Raw genomic sequence first — 22,894 nt, 5'->3', positions numbered from 1 at the left:
GCTGCCTTAGGGGTGAGCTTTCTCAGCACCTTGGCCCAAGCAGAGGGCAGCAGGGGAGCGAGGAGGGGGCTGCACATGATGCAAGGCGTGCTCGTGACTCTGTGCGTGTCACACACGGTGCTGCGAGCAACTCTGAGAGTAACACTGCTTTTTCACCATCTGGAGCATTTTCAAATGATGTTTATCCTTCAGAAATGTTTTAAAACAGGAACCTTTTTCTTCAGGATCAACATTTGTAACACATGAAACTACAAAAAAGGGACAGAAACCATGTATCTGTCACTTGCCAAAAATATATAGTTTCTACTGACCACCTATTTTTTGCAGACATTGGGCAAACACTTTCACTAACAAGTGAAGCTCAGCTGAAAAAAAAAAGAGAACTATAATGGAGACTTCTTCTATCTATAGCCTATTAGAGCAGACCATTGTGCCCAGTAACTTCATTACTCTGAGTCTTTCAGAACACATGAGAATATGAGTGAGTTGTCCTAAGAGCTTTCCTTCCTGGGTATGGGTGGTTCAAGGTGTCCGGGTGTACAGGTGGCTGAGCACTGGCCCTGTCACAGCAATGGCTGACACCATACCACAGGACCCCATTGTGCACAAGGTCTTGTCTCCTTCCTCCCTAGAGAGCACATGAGACTTGCCAATCTTGTCACGCACCTAGCCCGCACTTAGAAGTGTGGCTTTAGACACTTCCCCTCCCTCCCAAGTCCCAGCAGCCTAGACTGCGCTGCGGAAAGGTCTGGATGATGGCTCCCTGCCAGAATGCACCTGCCTGGCAGAAATTTTCCTTCTTGCACTCCTGACAAATCTAAGCGCACAGTGCCTATGACAAACTACTATTTAAAAGTATACCTTCAGATCCAATATTTAAGGAATGGGACCACAGAATATACACTTCTTTTCTTAGCATATGGTCAATTTCTGAGTACTATTAACTTTTAAGGCACAGCGTTTATCCAGAATGATTACATTTCCAAAATGTGCACTTGAACCCCAAGGCCCAAGAGGGAGTCAATGTGAGGGCGGCCTGCTCCAAGGGCCTGCGGAGTAAGGATTTCTGATTTCTGGGAAATTAATCAGGACCACCTGTGCCTTAACCACAGAGAACAATTACATGGCTACATGTTGGGTGGAAACAATTATCGATCCTCACCAGCCTGGGTAGTTGGACGTCCAGGGGTAAGATTTTTACTTTTCTTTATCAGTTCTTTAAATCAGAGAGGTTTGTATAATGAAGAATGTGTGTTTTCTATTTTCCCAAACACTGCAACCAAAAGCCCCAGCCCAACAACCATTAAACAAATTTGAAAAGAACTGTTTTCTATGTAAGTTTATGACCTAAAGCCACCCTTCTGTCATTTGGAGCTTCCCGTGTCAGTTAAGAGCTTGAAATTACACGGCAAACTTCCACTTTGTTTCCACTGCAATTCCAATTTACCTTTAACTCTAATAACAAAACCTCCTCCTCCCTTAGGGCTTCAAAGGGTATCACTTTCTAAATTCTTTAATGAATCTGAGTTCTCACCGGGAAATTCCTGAGACTCAGCGATGGATAACACAATGTTGCCTATTGTCACTGTGCTTGGGCTGTGATGTCTCCAAAATGCCCAGATGTTTAGGCTGTCCTGCCCTGTCTTCTACCCCGCACAGCCCAGCCTGCAGAAGGTTGTGGAGTAGCCTGTGCTCTCCTGACACCAGTTAATCAGTGGTGCTGTCAGATCCGTCACAGGAGCGGTGAATTATGGCTTTCTGCACAACCCGCTTCCAGCCCCAGGCGCTCCTCAAGGCAGACAGCTGCACGGCCGCCCTGCCCCACAGAGGCCCTCATCAGTCATCTTGAAGATAATCCATGGGCCTGAGTGAAGGCTTTAAGAAAGATAAAAAGAAAGAGGAAAATTTGTCAAAAACAAATTGGCTGTCTTTCAGGCAGACACCTTCTCAGCAGCTTTTTTTCCCCTGCAACACTTTCCCAAACAGCTAGTGAAGCTCTCTTCATCTAAACAATCTGGAATTTCTAAAGAATGTTGTTTTTGCCTCGTTATTATTTTCACATTTCCTCCCCCCTCTCCAGGCCTTTCCCAGCATCATATAATCCTCTGCACCTGCAAAAGCTCCACACACTGCTGACTGCCAAGAATCCACCACACGATCCTGCCGCCAGGACCAGAGGGCCTGTGTGTAAGCAGAAAGAAAAATACAAGTTATTAAATATTTGCATTTGTCGGAACCTCCTGTGGGTTAGCTCTGGGGATGGGAACTTAAGTGAGAAGCTATTTTGGTGGCATTCTTTACTTATGACATAAGTGGTTTTCCCAAGGCCCTAACTACATTCTAAAATAAGTCGCAGGAACAAGGGTGACACTCCATCTGAGTGCTCTCTGGCAACATGCTGACGCACTGGTATGTATGCATCATACATGCATAGATCAAAATAAAAACAAAGCCACGGGACAACAAACTCTTTCAGATATCTTCGCATATAATTCTAAACAAAGAGATACCACTTTTGACAAATTAGTCCAGAACAGGGTAAGCCAGATTCCTCAGCTCCTTTCACAACCCTTATTCATACTGCACATGTTTGAGGGATGCTACCTCCTATGCAACGTTTAAAGATCTGTCAATACTGTTCCTGTACTGTCATGGCTTGAGGGTTACATAAGCACACATACCAAGTTTCACACAGGACAGAATAATGGCTAAGCCACAGTGCCTTGTTCACAAGAGTTTCTGAACAGTAGGAGACACAACAAAGCTCCAGGAAGCAGTGAGGAATCTGAGTCCAGCAGTGGAATGATCTCTGACCATCTGTTCTCCACCTCCCAACTCCGAGGGGCGAGCCCTGCAATCCAGACTTTGCAGCAGAGCCAGCACAGAATTTTTCCTTACCTCTATTGAGGTGTGATTAATATCCCATAAACTTCACATCCTAAAGTATGTAATTTGGTAGGCTGTCACATGCACACAAAATGGACACTAACAATACGGTGAACTTATCCATGACCCCAAAAGGTTATTTTGTATCCAAGGGAACCTCTCTTTACTGTCCTACCATGTCACCGCTCAAGCAGTACAATCTTCCCATCACCCTGGACTACTTTCTCCAGAATCTCAGATAAATGTAGCCATATGCTAATTTTCTAAACCTAGCATCTTCTATTCAGCATCATTTTGTTTCATTCCTGTTACTGCAGGTATCAACAGTATATTCTCTATTTTTTTCTTTTTTTGATGATAACACATTATATGGATTCATCATAGTTTACACATTGTCGTGTTGACATTTTCCAGTGCTGTTTCTTACACATAAGGCCACTATAAACATGTATCTACATATGTATGAATGCGGACACAGACATTCACTTCCCTTGGGGAAAAATCTAGCAGTGAACTAGCTGGACCACAACATGGGCATGTTTAATTTAAGAACTGCCAACCTGCCTTGCACAGTACCTACACCAAATCACATGTCCAGCAGGCTCAGTTCTCTACTTGGTACCACCTGCAAGTTTACGGTAATCATTCCGAATAATGTCAAATAGTTCACTACGGTTTTAGTTGGCATTTCCACAGTGGCTAGTGAATGTACTTCTCATCCATCTTTCTTTTCTGGTAACTGTCCACTCAGGTGCTTTTGCATGCTTTGACTGGGTTATCTGTTCCATAACTTACTAAGTTCTGAGTCTCCGTTACACATTCCGAACTCAAGTCATTTTGTAAATACATTCTCCTAGCCTGGGGCTTATCTTTTTGTTCTCTGAAAACTTCAAACAATGCATGATTGACAAGGTCCACATTTTCCTTGCATGGGTCTTGCTTCTAAGGCCCATTTAAGACACCTTTGCCAAAGCTAAAGTTATGAAAACTATTCTAAATTTTCTGCTAGAAATGTTCTGCTTTGAGGTTCCACATTTATATCTAACCCCTCATTTTGGGCTGATATTTCATGGGGTATGGTACCAACGAATCATATGTTTGGACACATGAATTTCCAGGTGCAACTGGGAATGACGGTCCTTGATCCTGTAACTGCTTTCTCACGTTTTTTTTTTTTTGAAGATTTATTTATTTTTATTGCAAAGGCAAATACACAGAAAGGAGAGACAGAGAGCAAGATCTTTTGTCCGATGATTCACTCCTCAAGTGACCGCAATGGCCAGTGCTATCCCGATCTGAAGCCAGGAGCCAGAAGCCTCTGGGTCTCCCATGCGGGTGCACAGTCCCAAGGCTTTAGGCCGTCCTTGATTGCTTTCCCAGTCCACAAGCTGGGAGCTGGATGGGAAGCAGGGCTGCTGGGATTAGAACCGGCTCCCATATGGGATCCCAGCACTTTCAAGGAGAGGACTTTAGCTGCTAGGTCACCACACTGGGCCCTGCCTTCTCATTTTTAACAAAAATCAGTTGTCCCTATGGGGATGGGAATATCTCCAGACTTTTCTATTTTAACCTATGTATAATATCTTGATATCAATTTCATTTTCTTGATAATAGCTTTATCATATACCTTATAATCAGGCAGTATTAATTTCCCAAATTTGTTCTTCTTCATGTAGTTTTGACCATGCTAGGTTTTTAAATATACATTTTACATATATTTTTAAGAATAAGATTTTATTTCTTCAAAATAATTGGTATTTTGATTACAACTGCAATAAAATTATTGAGATTTTGGGGGAGAATGGAGATAATCTTAATATATAAAAAGTAATTATTTGACTCAGAATTATTTCTCTTTGCTTAGGCCTCCTTTAATGTCACTCAGTACAGTACTGGTTTTCAGTTTTCAGAATACAGACCTTGTTTTTGGTATTATCAAATACCTGTCTATGGGTTTTATATGTTTTAAGAGCACTGTAAATTGTTAATGACACTGGGTTTTTGTTTTAAGCATGCTTAGTATTTTTCATCAAAGGCATAGCCACACAAAGAAAAAGAGATAAAGAAAGAAATATTCCATCTGGTATTTGCCAGACATCTGCAGCAGCCAGGACTGGGCACCAGTGTCAAGCCAGGAGTCCAAAATTCCACCCAGGTCTCCCACATGGATAGCAGGGTACCAAGTACTTGATCAACCGTCTGCTGTCTCCAAGGAAGCTCTGGCAATAACAAAAGTGGAGGAACTGAGACTCACACCACCACCCCAAGCTGAGATACGGGTGTCAGAATTGGTCCTCTACCTGGTGTGCCACAGCATGCACTTGTACTGTTTCTTCTTTGTATTTGCTTCTCTGCTTGCTCACTGTGGTAGACAGAAACTGATTATCAACACAACTGAGCTGAATAACCTTGTAACATGCAACTGTGCTAAACCCAACTGGTAAGACTAGCTAACTGCAGTAGCACTTTTGTAGAGTAGCTTCTACACAGAGGACTGTACCAAGTGCACAAAATGACCATTCTTCCTTTTTTGATTAGGATCCCTTTTCTTATTGCATGCATGGCACTTATGGCCACAAATGTTACTGAAAAAGATGCCATGAATATATTAATTTAATGGCTAGGCTACTATAATGACCTTCTGAGACACATTTACAAAGACTCAAATATACCACAGTGAAGGGAGAACAGTGAACTTGGCACTAGTTTTGTACACTTGGTACCTTCTCAGAAGATCAAGGGGTGGCTATAAAACTGAGTAAGATAAATGAATGAAGATATATACTGACCCTAGTTACACTGTTAACTTTAGCAACTTTTACTGCTAAAGATATACTTGCTTATTTGAAAGGCACAGTGAGGATTGGGTGGGGAAGAGAGCCAAAAGAGCTGTTATCTGCTAGCTTAGCCCAAAAATGGCCACAATAACAGAAGCTGTGCTGGTCCAAGTCAGGAGCCAGGACATTCTAGGTCTCCCACATGGCTATAGGGAATCAAGAACTTGGACCATCTTCTACTGTTTCCCAGGCACATTAACAGGAAGCTGGATCAAAAGTGGGGCAGCTGGGACTCAATCTGTCACCTATAGGAGACACTGGCAATGCAGACAGCAGCTCTACCCACCATGCCACAGTGCCAGCCTGTTTTTTTGTCATTGTTTGTTGAGATTTATTTATTTGAGAGGCTGGTATGGTAGCACTGCAAGGTAATCCTCTACCCTGTGGCAATGGTATCCCATATGAGCACTGGTTTGTTTCCCAGGTGCTCTACGTCTGGGAAAGCCGGGGAGGACAACCCAAGGCCTTGGGGTCCTGCAACTGGGTGGGAGACAGAAAAGAAGCTCCTGGCTTGAGATCAGCTCAGCTCTGGCTGTTGTGGCCATTTGAGGAGTGACCAGTAAACAGAAGACCCTCTCTCTCTCCCCTTCTCTGTCTATAAAACATGCCTAGCAAATAAGAATAAATCTTTTTCAAAGAGATTTATTTAATTGAAGGCAGAGTCAGAGACAAGGAAACAGAGAGAGAGGGTTCTTCTCTCCGCTAGGTCACTCCTCAAATGCCAAATGCAGGAGAGAGGCCAAGCCATATGCAGGAACTGGAAGCCTTTTCTGGGTCTCTCAAGTGGGTACAGGCACCCACAGACTCGGGCCATTTTCTACTGAGCTTCCAGGCACATTAGCAGGGAGTTGGATCAGAAGTGGAGCAGGTGGGAGCTTCAGCCACTATACTACAATGCCAGCCCCTTAACAGCTTTTCTTAAGCCAGACATGGAATGATGTAAGCCATCTAACAGACGAGATGTACAGCACTGTGGGTGTGTAAGCACTCCAGCACTACCCAAGTGTACTGCATTAAGAGTACAGCTATCAAATATTTTTATGACCTTCCTTGTGAAACAAGATAAGCTTGTTTAAAAGTTTTATTATAAATCAGTTTCCAAAGATAGTGTTTTCACTAAGCACAGTACTTGCTGTGTTTTTGTAAATGCTCTGAATGTTTGTTTGTAAATCTGTACATTTTGTACAAAGCATTTTCTCTGCAGTCTACTGAACACTGGAGACAGAATATGAAGCTTGACAGAATAAAAGCTATTCACATTTAAGGTGGAGTCACGCACACTGCTACCGAGCTAATGCCAATGTCAATGCCATTACTACTTCACCAACCTATTAGAAAAGGAAATTAATCACATGAAACCTTCGTGGATTAGTCCAAGTTATCCTAGTCAAAGGCTCCAAAGAGCACAATTACTCCAGGCCCAGAGAGGACTGCTAGTGATGATGCACTCCCGGGCAACGGCAAAGAGCAGATTTCAAAACGTGAACCAGGTGTCATGTGCCAAGATGAGATCTAAGATCCTGTGTAATTCAGAAACTCAAAAAGCATTTCCTGAGCACCTACCAGCTACCAGGCATTCTATAATCAACAAGAATAAAATAGTCATTTGGTCTAATAAATCGGGGGAGGCTCAGCAGGGAAAGAGGAGAGTTATAAAAGACAGAGGGGGGATGACACAAAAGGCTTCAGAGACGCTGTTGTCTGGACAGAAAAAAAATCTGGTTGCTAAGGGGGAAAAACACCATCAAAATAGACTCAGATGGCTGAAGACACCATTTAAAAATAGACTTTCACAGATAAGCCTAACTTTCCATTAAACCTGCAGATTAGTCTAAGAACATAATAAAGAAATCCATCTGCAATTGGAATGAATTCGGGTAAATATCCTTAAAAAAAAAAAATCTGTAAATGAACCAGCAAGTTTAAAGTTGAGTGAGAAATGTTAGTGGCCAAACACAGAACTTGAGATAACTAATGATCGCTCAGCAACTGCTACACGTGCCCTTCAGAACCTGGACGCTGCGGGTGCAAACGATGCTCACACACAAACCCGCACAACCCTCCCAGGGTCCGACACGGCACGGGTGACATGCAGGAAGCTGAGGCTCAGAAATGCTTACACAGCTGGCTGCATAGCTCACGCTGTCATTCACAGAGCTGGGTATAAAAGAGAATCTTCAGAGCAAAACCACGTGGGGGCTGGCGCTTTGCTTTGCATTAAATTGCTGATTTAGGATGCCCTCCTCTCCCATCAGGGTGCCAAGGTTTGGTGCACTTCAGCCTCCTGGGACCTGGGAAGGGACGATGCGGCTCCCACTTCTGGGCACTCACATGAAAGACCTAGACTGACCTCTGGCCTCTGACAGCTGAAGAGTGAGGCAATGGGCACTCTGTCTCCCAAATGAATAAAAAGAAACCAAAAGCAGCAACAAGACATTAGGTTTGTATCTACAGGTTATATCTGCCTGGACACCAAATACAATGACATAAGGCACTTCACTTCCACACACAGATCACAATGTCACGTCCATGGGCATACTGAACCAACCAACCAAATGAACTCTGTTGATATCTGAAACAACTTGCTTAAGTAATTAGAGTTTGAAATAATTCTGTTTTGCAAATGAGAAATTATCTGAAAACCAAATTTCAGTAGTAGAAGCTACCTGAAAGAGAAGAATGTGATTTACGAGAGCTTTGCCTGGGGCAACACTGAATCTACAAAATCAGAAGAACCTGACTGGTATGAAATACTCAATATGAATTATGAAAGCATCCTGAATGAAAACAGGTTTTTTATTTCCTGGCAGGATGGAGGGAGGTTGGAATCAGGTCCCAAGGCACAGTGAGACAGCAGTACCCAGCTCTGCGTGGGCAAGCAGCACAGCAGTTACGGCGTTGCATGCTGTACGCACCCCACGCCCAGGCGCCTGGCCTGCAGCCCCGACTCCGCGGCCACCTGTGCACTAACGCACACTCTGGGGGCAAGCTCAAGGACTCTAGTTCCTGTTACCCACATGGGAGACCTACAAAGCATCCCAGGCTCCCAGCGAAAGCCACATCCAGCCCTGACCATTAATCAGTAGATGGAAGCTCACTCCACCTCCACCCCAACATACATACATATACTTAAAAGTTATACTGGAGGGAGTGGCATGGTAGCCCAGTGGCTAAAGTCCTTGCCTTGCATGTGCCAGGATCCCACTGGTTCTAATCTCAGCTGCTCCATTCTCCATTCAGCTCCCTGCTTGTGGCCTGGGAAAGCACTCGAGAACAGCCCAAAGCCTTGGGACCCTGCACCCATATGGGAGATCTGGAAAAGGCTCCTGGCTCCTAGCTTCGAATTGGCGTAGCTCTGGCTGTTGCAGCTGCTTAGGGAGTGAATCAGCAGATGAAGATATTCCTTTGTCTCTTCTCCTCTCTGTATGTCTGCCTTTCCAATAAAAACCAAATCAAGTCAAATCAAATTATACTTGAAAACACATACATCTGGCTTTGCCAGTACTACCTTTACTTCTTATTTCTGTATGGTGCTTTGTCCCCTTTTACTTAAAGAAAAAAAAAGAATCTATATGCAATAAAAAAGAAAAACATCAGAAATGAGGTGAGTCTGTGGCAGAATCTGAGGAGCTGGGAGGTCAGCCCCCATATTACCTTGGCTATATTTCAAGGAGAGACACACTGCATGTAAGTCACCTGTGGGCTGTGTGTCAGATGGACTCCAGGCTGCTGAAAGGCACGGGCCACATCCTGCAGGTCTCGCTCGAACTGCACAAGCAATAAAGGTACACTGACAGCATGTGTTACTTGTCTGTAACTTGAAAAGGCCATGGCCTTGAAATGCTCCAAGCATGGTTCTAAACACCGTGGAGCACGTGGTCAAGTATTACACTACACACAAATGTCAAGCAAGGCCAATCCTCAAGGCCGAAGTCAGAAGACTCTGTAAGCGAGAGAATGAGCTTGGCTTTCCAAGACACGTGGCACTTGGCCCCTAAGGAGCAGATCTCAAAGCAAGGGACAGCATACTTAGAGGCAAGTATGGAAGTTCTGGATGGAGGGAAAAGATTTGGTCAGAGACAGAAAAGACAGGAGGCAAGGGAAGAAGAGGGGAGGGGAAGGGAAAGGAGGGGAGGGGAAAGGAGGGGAGGGGGAAGGGAGGGGGGAACGGCACAAGGGAAAAAAATAGACACACTAGATGAGGACCCTTGAAGGTTATCAACTTCACATTTCGGGATCTCACAAAGTTTTAAGTTTCTAAGAATACTGTTACTTCAGTTATATTTACAGCCAAGCCCAGCAATCCAAGGTGTACAGTGCAGACGGCAAGAACAGCCTGATAAAAAGGTGGCTATGGGTTTGATCAAGTCACGGCCAGCAAAACCCGATGAGCGACATGAGCTGAAGAAAGCGGACGAACACATATTTACTGCTTGGTTCCAAGTACAGGTGGTTAGAAGAAAAGCAGAATGAGCAGAAATGAGGTAGACAGTGCAGGAAGGGAGTGCAGACAAAAGGTGACACCTGCTGATTCTCAGAGTTAAGGGAACACCAGATACCTCTCCCCTGCACACCTTCTACAGAGCAGTGTGAATGGGAACTGCCAAGCTCTGGCTGAGAAAGTCTTGCTAGGAAGATTTTTCTAGATTTTCTAGAAAGTGCCTGGGAAAGCAGAAGAAGATGGCTTAAGTCCTTGGTCCCCAGACTCACATGGGAGACCAAGAGGAAGTTCCAGGCTTTGGATCAGCTCAGCTCCAGCGTTGTGCCCATTTGGGGAGTGAACTGATGAATAGAAGACCTTTCTCTGTCTCTCCTCTTCCTGTACATCTTCTTTTCAGATAGACAGATGGATATTTTAAGTCAATTTAATGGACAAAATAAAAACCACAAAATTAAAAGGGCCTAAAACTATCTGCTTCTCCAGAGGCTTGTGACTCACATTCAGGTGTCAAAAAGACACGATTGGGCCTAGTGCGATAGCGCTGCTGTTAAGGTTCTCGCCTTGAACGCCCCGAGATCCCATATGGGAGCCAGTTCTAATCCCGGCAGCCCCGCTTCCCTTCCAGCTCCCTGCCTGTGGCCTGGGAAAGCAGCAGAGGATGACCCAAAGCCTTGGGACCCTGTACCCGTGTGGGAGATCCCACAGAGGATCTGGGCTCCTGGCTTCAGATCAGCGCAGTACTGACCGTTGCACTCACTTGGGGAGTGAATCATTGGACAAAAGGTCTTCCTCTCTGTATATCTGACTTTGCAATAAAAAAAAAATCTTAAGAAAACACTGCAAGTAAACCCAGTTGACTTGTGATGCCCAATTTTTCAAATGTAATAGCAGATAACATCGTGGACGCAAAATAAATGGCCTATTGGCAGGAGAATAAAATGACAGTGCCACTTGGTTAAATATTTTGCCCATTTCCACTAAAAATCAAATCAACAGCTCACTGAAGACCCAGCCATGTCACTGTTGGGGACTTATCCGAGAGAAATAAAAACATACGCCCATGTACCTTAGGTGACTACGCACAGAAGCTTTATTTTAGAATTACCAGAAATTGAAGACGCAACTAGATAAAAAGTAGTGAAGAAATAAGCTAACTGTAATGACGACACTCACACACCTGTGGAGTATTATACAGCTGGAAAATGTATCCCACCAGTGTCACAGAGAACAGCATGAACAGACTTCAAAAGTATCACAGTAAGTGACATAAAGTAAGGCATGGCAGCGAACACTGCATGTATAAGCTATCCCGGAAAGGACGAGAAAGAGTGGTCGCCAGGGACTAGGCACAGATGCAACTTTGAGGGGGATGATGGTGGTTATAAGCATCTGCTGAAACTCATAAAAACATAGTGATTTTTACTCTATATAAATGGTCCCTCAAAAAAGTAAATTAAAAACAAAAGTTAAAGCATGGTTGTAGTAAAGATCACTCTGAATAATTCTAGACATTTCTCAAGCAGCTAGGATCCTGCGGATGTTCTTCATGCTGACAGGAGCCACGCTTCTCCTTCCTGTGGGCCTCAAAGCATCGCCCCGCCGTGAGGCACAGGCTGCCGCAGCACCGGGCCCGTGTGAGTGCTGCCTCCTGCCAACTAATGCAGTGTGTCCTGCTTGTTGGACAGCTGTTGGCTTCACTGTTTTTTTTGTCTTGCATTATAAAGGAATTGTTATCCTAACGGAATGTCCCCTTATAATTGGACAGCTGTGATATCATACGCCGAAACACGACCTGAGAAATACTTTCACCATGCAACGCAGAGGAAATGATAAAAATAAAAACAAATAAAGCAATGGCAAAAGACCCAAAAAAACCGAATAAATAAAATACACAGAAAAATGTTGCTAGATATCTATTTTCACTAGATCAGGGTTTTCAAATTCTTTAAACACCGTCCACAGTGAGAAACGCACTCAGAGCTGCTCCCCTTTCTGGCACTTGTGACAACGCAGACCTACACAATTCACAACACAGCCCAGAGAATGAAAATCTAATGCCATGTGTCTGCACATATGAAAAAGGGTTTCCAAGCTTCCTTTCATGTCTAAGCAGATGTGCGATCTTCCCCAAAGCTAACTACAATCCCCCACACTCCTCCTCACAGCGGACCCTGGTTCTGTTGGGGGGTGGGGGGCTCTGCCTGCCTTTCTTCGTCCTCCGGGGACCTGGGCCTTCCAGCCTTCCAACACTCAGGGCCTTTCTGTTTCCATTTACCCTAATTTTTACACACACACATAAAATAAAATTAAGCTGGATAGAAAAGGGTGGTATGTTAGTTTTTGTCACTACAAAAAAATACCTCAGAGAAGCTATTCATGAATGTATGAGGTTTATTTGGGTTCATGGCTTTGTTAGCTCTCTATCCAAGACCAAAGGCAAGGGCCCGGTGGCGTGGCCTAGCAGCTAAAAGTCCTCGCCTTGAACACCCCGAGATCCCATATGATGCAGGTTCTAATCCCGACGGCCCCACTTCCCATCCAGCTCCCTGCTTCCCTGGGAAAGCAGTCAAGGATGGCCCAAAGCCTTGGGACCCTGCACCCATGTGGGAGACCCTGAAGAGGTTCCTGGCTCCTGGCTTCGAATCGGCACAGCACCGGCCATTGTGCTCACTTGGGGAGTGAATCGTTGGACGGGAAATTTTCCTCTCTGTCTCTCCTCCTCTCTGTATATCTGACTTTGTAATAAAATAAATAAATCATTAAAAAAAAAAAAAAGACCAAAGGCAAAACTGATATGTAAGTCACACACAAAAACATTTTCAACTGTTAGCAACACTGAGTTTTTAAACTTACAGTCAATGTTAAATTCTATTTCAAGCTAAAGCTTTTGCATATTTTTATAGTTAAGTTGCACATAAACAATGAAAATGAAAAACTTACTTTTAAGGACTCCCATAAGGGAAACTGGACCAAAGAGAAAGGAATCTGGAGAGAGAGAGAGAAAAAAAAATTAAGACAATAAACATCAATTTGCCTACATTATTACAGAAACCTCAAATTGCTGCTAAAACATTATATTTCATGTTAAATTTATGTATGTAACAAAACATTAAATGATCTATAGGTATAGTAGAGTCATCTTCACAAAGAAGCCATAACACAGCTGGTAAACTTCTTTGACCTTATTGCGTCGCAGCCCAACAGTCATAAAATGATACTGTGAAGACCTTTTGAAATGAGAAATTATAACCACTGCTCTACTGAAAAATATATCTAAACATTTATCTGCATGGAAACTCGTCCACGGTACACTCTACTGGCTGCTGACTTCACTGTCTGAAACTCTAAAGCAGTAACAACTCTGTGTCAGTGCAAGCCTCACCGATTCCAACAGACCCACGTATGAACATCACCCCACGCGTGCTTATATACATATGTGACGTGCGCATGCTCGTTCGCTTGATCCGAGACGAGCTAAAGGCTGCTACCCTCTGCATGATTTAAGGGCATTAAGTTATTTCTCAAATAGTTGTATGTAATCAGAGACACGTCGGTCAAAGCAAACGGAGCCCTGAGTCTGACGGCAGTCACAGGAGGAAAACCCTTCTTCCTTTCAGGAGTGGAGCGGCAGGGAGGGCAAAGTCCAGGTCAACAGGTGTGACGGAGGCGACAAACGAGCATTTCAGAGACACCACACGCTGAATTTTACAGTTCCACAAGAACATCCATGTTCTCTTGAGTCTTTTTGTCACCAAAACATAAAGCGCCTGACAGTCCCTTCTGTCTTTCCAATTAGTTATCCAAACCACAAAAACTGGGTAATAGGTTTCTAAAAGGTGTCCTAATTTTTCAAAAACTCACATAATAAGACACATGCCACACAACATGGAGTATTTGTTGCTGTTCTCTTCCTTCTCAAAAGTAACTGTTTTATATTTATAAGATGTAATAACAATTTTCGCTAGTGCTTTTCCTTTCTTATGGTTTTACCACAACTCTGCACTGAATTTTATCGGTATTTCTTTGGATTTTGAATTCTACAGATGAACATTCCATCCATTTTTCTCTATTAAAACTTAATAAATTGTTCCCTCAGTTTAAGATTTTTTTTTTTTAATTGCGAAGTCAGATATACAGAGATGAGGAGAGACAGACAGGAAGATCTTCCATCTGATGATTCACTCCCCAAGTGACCGCAACGGCCGGTACTGTGCCGAACTGAAGCCAGGAGCCAGGAACTTCTTCCGGGTCTCCCAAGCCGGTATAGGGTCCCAAGGATTTGGGCTGTCCTTGACTGCTTTCCCACAAGGAGGAAGCTGGATGGGAAGTGGGGCTGTTGGGATTAGAACCAGTGCCCATATGGGATCCTAGTGCATGCAAGGTGAGGACTTTAGCCGCTAGGCTATTGTGCCGGGCCCTGTTCCCTCAGTTTAAAGAAGCAATTTAAAAAAATCACACACTTGGAATGCCCAATATCCCACAGGCTATTTACATGAAAAAGTGAATTGACAGTAAAGCTCAACTTCATTACCTAAAACAAGATTAACTGTCAGTGTGAGGTAATTAAATACATAGTAAATGCTTCAACAATTATATTTATTTCTGTCTTGTAGTAGTGAAAGAAGATAAAACCCTGATGTATGAAAAACAGTCAATTACTCTCCCAGTTACCCTCATCATGCTGCGCACAAACTGTCACCTACGGGTTAGAGAGGCAAGAAGGGCAACGTGTTCCCCACATATAGAAGAAGGCCTGCCAGGATGCAGCCCCCCAACGAACATGAAGGCCTCCCCCAGCCTCTATGACCCTGGGACTGCCAGAGAGCCAGCCCCCTCTTGTTTCTGGTCTGGAGTTACACAGCAGCGAGGTTTCCTCAAAGCATGCAATTTTATACCCCAAGCAGATGTAAGCTGTTATTCTAAAATGTTTTATAGTTGAAGAAAATGAATAGCTGTACTCAGAGGTCTTATATTCCAAAACACAACATACCCATTTTATTGCACCAAATGTTAGAAAATGGCTCACTGTTGTGACCTGCTTAAGGCCTCCATTTAAGATGTTTTGTTTGAATAAGGTCATTAAGACACCAGGCACTAACAAGTGAGCTGCAGTAAAGGCAGTTGCCATCAAAGATGCAGAGGTGTGTGTGGGGTGGGGGTGGGGGAACTGTTAACATTCAACATAGATTCCACTTAGTAATAAAAATACCGACAATTCTATGTGGCGAGACAGACAAAATGAATCTGGGTGTAGCAGACGGGAGGAAGAGGTGCTAGCCGTCACTGATGACATAAACAACACACAGACCGCACTATGAGCTTGCTCCGAGCATCTCAACACTGACTGGCAGTATCCTGAGCCAATCAGTGCTTTCTAACCTGTGCACTTACAATGTATGGAACCTTGTAGTCCCTTAATCAATACTGTGACCTATAAACGTAACAGAGACGGAAATGAAGGTAGCTGTTCTCAGGTACCACCCGGCTCTGAATGATCAAACTGGACTACCAACACGTCCTCTTAAGCAAATGAAGACTGATTATAAACTGCAATGAACAAAATGCCACCATGAGTTTTCTAGTAAGTCTAAAGAGAACAGTATATTTTTAAAACTGTGAAGGCTATCACATCTGGCAGAAATATCCAAGAACTCTCCAGCAACAAGGGCTCAAACTACTACCCATCAAAAGACTCTGGTAAGAAATCCTAATGATGTATTTCACATCCATGCTAAAATTCACACAACTTCAAGAACCCTTTGATAGCCAAAACAATTTTGTAAAAAGGAACAATTTGGAGATTTCGTATTTGCTGATCCCAACAGTTAGCATGAAACCACAATGAGAAAAGCAGTCCGGGTACCATTAGGGCACAGCAGCGTAACAGAGATCCCAGAAAAACCACCTCACGGACACGGGCCGTTTTCAACATCAGTGCCAACCTTCTCAACTGAGACAGGAGAGTGTTTTCAGCAAATGGTGCTGGAAAGACGGGATACCCACATGCAAAAGAATGAAGCCGGAGCTTTGTCTAATGCCTTATCATACAAAAAGGAAGTTTAAAGGATGAAAGACCTAAAGATAAAACCTAAAGTCATAAAACTCCAAGAAAAAGGGGGAAAAATCATAAAGGTATTCAATTTGATAACCATCTCCTGGCTATGATACACACAACAAAAGGAAAAGCAAACAGAACTATATCAAAATTAGACATCTGTGTGCATCAATGAACATCAACAGAGTATTAAAAATTCTACAAATCACCTGGTAATGAGTTCATATCCAGAATACATAAAGAACTAGGCAACAACAAAACATGATTTTTAAAAACACACAGTTACCTCTTCAGAGAAGATCTAAGAAATATGAGACTCAGTATCACTAGTCATCACCAGAATACAAATCAAAACCACAGTTATCGCCTCACTCCCAGCAGGACCGACACTGTGGGAAAACCAAACACAAGTACCAGGAAGGACAGAAGGAAGCTGCAATGTCTCTTCACTGCTGGCTGAGAACCTTAAATGGCAGTCACTTAAAACACAGCACGAATATTTTCCCGAAAAATTAAATACAGAGTTACTGTATGATCCAGTATTTCCACCTTTAGATATATACAAACAAAAAGCAAGTCACTGACTAGAAATGTTTGCAAAACACGTTATCTCCTACAAAAAGCCTTATACATATCGCTTCTCAGTCATTTGGCTAAGATTAAATGTAGCATCTGTTCTTATCAGTTTAATAAACCTAATACACAAGCATTTTTCTCAACTTAGCTTTTTATAATGTGTAACAATATTGAACAACCAATAAAGGAAGATACAACAATGACCAACGCAAGTACCGGAAGATACGGAACATCTTTTGTCACAATGAAAATGTTAAATAAAATCCTTTGAGAAAAGTCTATTCCTAGAAGTGTTAAGCATCACGTTACATATCCAACCACTTCACTCCAGTCCCAGCTATGCAGTCAAAATAACCGAAAACAGGCTCCACTGGGCATTTACACACTAATTTAATTACAGCAAAAGTCACATCAACCAACCAAATCAAGTTTATCAACAGAGGAAGGGACAAAGCAATATTGTGATACAATCCTAACATTTAGAATCTGAAATGTTCTAAACTTCAAAACCCTTTTGACTGTTGACATGATACCACAAGTAGAAAATTCCATACCTGACACCACCGAACAGGGAGCAGGCAAAGCACAGGTGTGCTAAAAATACTGCATAAAATTACCTTCAGGCTGTGAGCATAAGGTATTCTGTGTTTAGACTTGGGTCCCATCTCCAAGATACGTTATTATGCCAACAGTCACAACTCCGAAACTCAAAATGCTTGTGGTCCCAACCACTTCATATTAAGGATACGCCATGTGTATTTATGTAAACTGGAATATTTCTAAGCAATAAAGAAATGAAGGTCTGACACACACAATGTGGATGAACCCTGAAAATATGCCAGGTAAAATAAGGCAAACACCAAGGGGGAGATTATGCACAACAGCATTTACACGTAACACCCAGATGAGACCAACTCATATTGGCAGCCACTTGGTTAGAGGCTGTAAACGGCTGGGAGATGGGTATGAGCTACAAGCACGGAGACTGCTTAGGTGATAGAAGATTTCAGGAATTCAGAGCAGTGATGGGGAGATTTTTTTTTTCTTTTTAAATTTTTCACTGAAAGGTAAAGCTGGAGAGAGGAATATCTTCCTTCCACTGGTTCACCTCCCAAAGGCACAACAGCCAGAGCTGAGCTGCCCTGAAGCCCGGAGGCTCTTCCAGATTTCCCATATGGGTGCAGGAGACCAAGGCCTTGAGTCACCCTTCACTTCTTTTCCAGCTCATCAGCAGAGAGCTGGATCAGAGAGTGGAGCAGATGGGACACAAATGTGTGCCAATAAGAGATGCTGGCATCAAACTCAGTTTACCTACAACTCCACAGTGCCAACCCATTAAAGATCTTTTTCTAAAAAAGGTACATCTAATGTGCCATTACCCACTAAAATCACTGACATTAAAAGACACTGAGAAAAACAAACACCGGGAAGTAAAGGTAGCATATACCACTCATACTTGCAGGTGAGAACTAAAAACGGAACACTCACTTTCAAAAAGTGTGTGAGGATGGGCCCAGCATGGTAGCCTAGTGGCTAAAATCTTTGCCTTGCACATGTTGGGATCCTGTATGAGCACCGGAACTAACACCGGCAGTCCTGTTTCCCATCCAGCTCCCTGCTTGTGGCCTGAGAAAGCAGTCAAGGATGGCCCAAAGCCTTGGGTTCCTGTACCCACATGAGAGACCCAGAAGAAGCTCCTGGCTCCTGGCTTCACATTGGCTTAGCTCTGGCCATTGCAGCCACTTAGAGAGTGAATCAGCAAATGGAAGATCTTTTTCTGCATCTCCTTCTCTCTGTAAATTTGTCTTGCCAATAGAATAGTTTTTTTTTTTAATCTTTCAAAAATATTTTTAAAAGATAATCCATGCTGTTAGCGTACAGCATCACTAACTGCCACATACCAGTTCACACCAAAGCTACAGATGGGGGCCTGTCTGCAGGGATAGGTACCAGTGCCTGACTGAGTGGTGGAACAGTGGACAGGTCACACTTGGCAGGGTCAAGACACTAACCAGCACGCAAGAGAACCAGGTCCTGGGGTAGATTCTCTGGGGGAAGTGTGGGCCCAACACTGTGGAAACACAAGTCCCGCAGATTAGCTCGTGAGTTGGGGTGGCGATGGGCTGAGCTAGGTGTGACCATGGAACTTGCCATCACTTATGGGTAAAGGAAATGACAACAGTCTGGGCAGGTCAAGGCAGCAGCACCCAAAAGTGCATCCTAAAACAGAATGTGGGCTGGGCTGAGCTGCAACTGGAAGGGGGTGGACCAGGCAGGGCCAGGCAAACCTCAGCAAGGAAGAACAGAAATCAGGCTGGAACACAGGTCATGCCAAGCAGGGCTCTTACACTGACTGGTCTGCATGAGCCAGGGATAACAGGCCACAGCATCAAAGGCTAAGGCTGAGACAGGTGAGGGGCTAAGTCAACTGGGTCAGAGCAACCACTGGCATATGTGTAATCTAGGGCTGGAAATAATCTCAGTTGGGGTACACCCATGCTGGGTTGGGGTTCCCACCAAAGAGTGCAGGGCCAGTGTAGGGGCTGTGTTCTGGTCTGGACATGGCTGCAATCTCCCTTGGCACACGTGTGGACTGGGACTGGGTGCACCTAACTGGGCTAGACACCAGCACTATCTGGTGCTCTGGAGAACCTGGGTAAATGGAGGATGGACTAGGTGGGTCTCTGCCCCTACTGTGTGAACAGTGTCTGGGTATGGACAAGCCTTGTATGGGCTGATACATCCAACAGTAAGAACCAGAATGGTTTGAAGGCCAGCAAGGCGGGCTGGCCCATGGACCCACAAGTATACGCAAGATCTGGCATAGGGAGAGGTGCTGATGGAAGAACTTGGGAAACTCCTCTCTCAGGACACAGTCCCTGCAGGTAAGCGCAAGAACCATGATAGGGAGCAACCTAGACCAGGCCAGAAAGAAGATGCCACAGCTGTATCTGCCTCAAAACAATAAAACTTTTTGAAGGAAGCTACTTTTATTAGTTGAGAGTCTCTGGAAAATAAAACTAGAAATTATAAGTTTTTTTTTTCCAAAAATCTATTAATAGGTCCTGGCGTTGTGGCCTAGCAGCTAAAAGTCCTCACTCTGGGCACACAGGGATCCCATATGGGTGCCGGTTCATATCCTGGCAGCTCCGCTTCCCATCCAGCTCCCTGTTTGTAGCCTGGGAAAGCAGTCAAAAATGGCTCAAAGCCTTGGTACCCTGCACCCGCATGGGAGACCCGGAAAAGGCTCCTGGCTCCCGGCTTCAAATTGGTTCAGCTCCAGCCATTGCGGCCGCTTGGGGAGTGAACCATTGGATGGAAGATCTTCCTCTCTGTATATCTCCTCCTTTCTCTGTATACCCACCTTTCCAATAAAAATAAATAAATCTTTAAAAAAAAAAAAAAGAGGGTAACAAAGATGAGTATTAATAGAAGGAGGAATAAAAAACTAAATTGGGTTTCATTGGTCAGTTTTGTTACATTTTATTAACACACTCATCCTCAGGGACACAAATCAAATATCTAGTTCATAGCTACAATGCATGTCACAGCCACAGGTTGCCCTCAAGACTATGTCTTTTGGGCCTGGTGCAGTAACTTAGTGGTTAAAGTCCTTGCCTCGCAGGCGCCCGGGATCCCATATGGGTGCTGGTTCATGTCCTGGCAGTCCCACTTCCCATCCAGCTCCCTGCTTGTGGCCTGGGAAAGCAGTGGAGGACGGCCCAAAGCTTTGGGACCCTGCGTCCATATGGGAGACTCAAATAGAGGCTCCTGGCTTCGGATTGGCTTAGCTCTGATTTTTGCATAACTTGGGGAGTGTATCATCGGACGGAAGATCTTCCTCTGTGTCTCTCCTTTGATATATCTGACTTTCCAATGTAAATAAATAAACAAATAAATAAATATTTTTAAAAACTGTCTTTTGTTTCCAGATCCTAGAGTTCAATCAAGAAGGATTGACCATATTTGTGACACACTATCCTCTTTGAGCAGAAAGTCATATTCCAGAGGGTCAATGGAAATTGTGACAGTTTTGGCTTATCTCTTAATTGGTTGATATGATTGAACTGCTGATATAAGACTGGTACAACACCATTTCTGCCCACACTTCATTGGCCAAAACAAACCAGGACATCAAGCCTACTCTAAGAAATCATATACAAAAAGGGATATCTAAGCAATTCTTTCATAGGGAAAGAAGCCAAGAGCTGAGAGAAACAACATAATCTACTTGTCCTGCAACCTGTACCCCCCACAATCCCATGCCTATTGCTTTTCTCCGTATTGCTGGTAAATCTACACAAAAAGAGAACAAGAAAGAATCAAGCCCACAAAGGTACCAAGAAAATGATGACATATACTCATCTCTACTTCCATGATCATTTCCAATCTCCGTAAATCCGGAGCCGGCCGATGGGTAGTGGAGCTGAAGGCACAGGCTCCTCAGAGCAGGGAAGTGACTGTGAGCTTCATTTGCAGGATCTGGGCCAGGGCTGGAGATCAGCTCCGGGCCCCCAGGGACAAGGACTGTTCACTAACGGTTGGGGGCAAGCCTGGCCAGAGATGTGGAGTAGAAGAGGGGCGTAATTCTGTCTTCTTGATTCACTAGAGAATAGACCTGGGTTCTCAGGAGAGAAAGCTGCTTCAAGAGAAAGGTCAACCCGGGTCACAATCAAAGTCACAAAGATTTGAGCACATGAGCAAAGCCTGTACCCTCGAGGGAAACCTGGAAGAAGCTCCTGGCTTCGGATTGGCTCAGTTTCAGCTGTTGCGGCTGCTTGGGGAGTAAATCAATAGATAGATGGAAGACCTTTCTGTCTCTCCTCCTCTCTGTATATTTGACTTTCCAATAATAATAATAAAAAGATGCATGTGGATGGTTAAAAAAACCCACTACTCGCATATCATACCTTAGAAATTATCTGAGAAGGAACTCTGATAAAAGCACAATTACATCAAAGATTCATGTGCCAAGTAATAAGAGAGAAGAGTGGTAAGAACGCAATCTTGTCTGGGCTCACATTTGCTTTCCCAATATTAAAATCAGGGTAGCTGCAATGATGAAAAACCCTCCAGGCCCTCCACATGCCAGGCACGTTCAAAGCATTTTATATATTTTACAAACACATTACATTCTATCACCAATTCCAAAGAAACTTTTCAAAAATTAACTTGCACATACACAGGCTGGCTAGGAGAAGAAAATGTTGCAATCACCTGGTCATAAGGTCATTTTTCCTTAAAACTGTATTCTAAGAAAGGAGGCTACTTTCTAAAAAACATGTTAAATTGTACCAATTAGCCAGTAAGTAAGCATTAAGGATACAAGTAGACCCAGCACAATGGCCAAGTGGCTAAATCCTCACCTTGCATGTGCCAGGACCCCATATGGGTGCTGGTTCATTTCTCAGCTGCTCCACTTCCCATACAGCTCCCTGCTTATGGCCTGCAAAAACAGTAGAGGCCAGCCCAAAGCCTTGGGACCCTGCACCTGCGTGGGAGACCATGAAGAAGCTCCAAGGCCCTGGCTTCAGATCGGCTAGCTCCAGCCATCATGGCCACTTACTGAGTAAACCAGTGGACAGAAAATCTTTCTGTGTCTCCTTCTCTTTATAAATCTGATCTTTCTAATAAAAATAAATAAATCTTTTTAAAAAAAGAATACAAGCAAATAATTATGAAATAATACCCTGTAAGGATAAATAACTTTAGTTGTTGACTAAATCATTTTAAAACATAATTTGTGTAGGTTAAAAAATATATAATACTTCTATAATGACGCTCATGCTGTTTCTTGAATACTTAAGTTTTTATAGGGCAAAGTCATGTAACAGAGATGAGTTCAGCACCTCTACATGAATGGAAGTATTGTTAAATAGGAACCAGAACTGTGTCAGATAGCAAAACTTTCAGCATCTCAGCACTAAAGGAAAACAGGATAACAGTAGCGATTTGAAAATATGCAGATAGAGCTGACCAGGAAATCTATAAACCAAAGCTACGTTATACCTATTGGTGAATGATGCATCAGCATGTGTTGCAAGTCTGGTTGTAAATGAGCCACATAAAAGCTGCTTTTAGATTTACTTTATTTATTTG

The 22,894-nt window shown here is 43.5% G+C and overlaps 1 protein-coding gene and 1 pseudogene across 2 annotated transcripts in view; one reads left to right on the top strand and one right to left on the bottom strand.

Annotated features, from left to right (window-relative positions):
* Positions 1-22,894, bottom strand: part of SLC25A26 (solute carrier family 25 member 26) — a 101,439-nt gene that overhangs the window by 10,524 nt on the left and 68,021 nt on the right. For both annotated transcript variants that reach the window (XM_040994781.1, XM_040994782.1), the window contains 2 exons: positions 13,105-13,149; positions 2,112-2,181 (listed from right to left, as the gene is read on the bottom strand). In XM_040994781.1, the coding sequence (XP_040850715.1) occupies positions 2,112-2,181; positions 13,105-13,149 (115 nt within the window). The remainder of the gene's footprint in view (positions 1-2,111; positions 2,182-13,104; positions 13,150-22,894) is intronic.
* On the top strand, positions 16,853-16,965 carry LOC121166180 (annotated as a pseudogene).

The sequence above is a fragment of the Ochotona curzoniae genome, unplaced genomic scaffold, assembly GCF_017591425.1.
Source record: "Ochotona curzoniae isolate NIBS_2020 unplaced genomic scaffold, NIBS_Ocur_1.0 contig_908, whole genome shotgun sequence".
NCBI classification, from domain to species: Eukaryota; Metazoa; Chordata; class Mammalia; order Lagomorpha; family Ochotonidae; genus Ochotona; species Ochotona curzoniae.
Note: the sequence above shows the minus strand (reverse complement) of the source record. Positions and strands in the feature narration are given on the sequence as shown.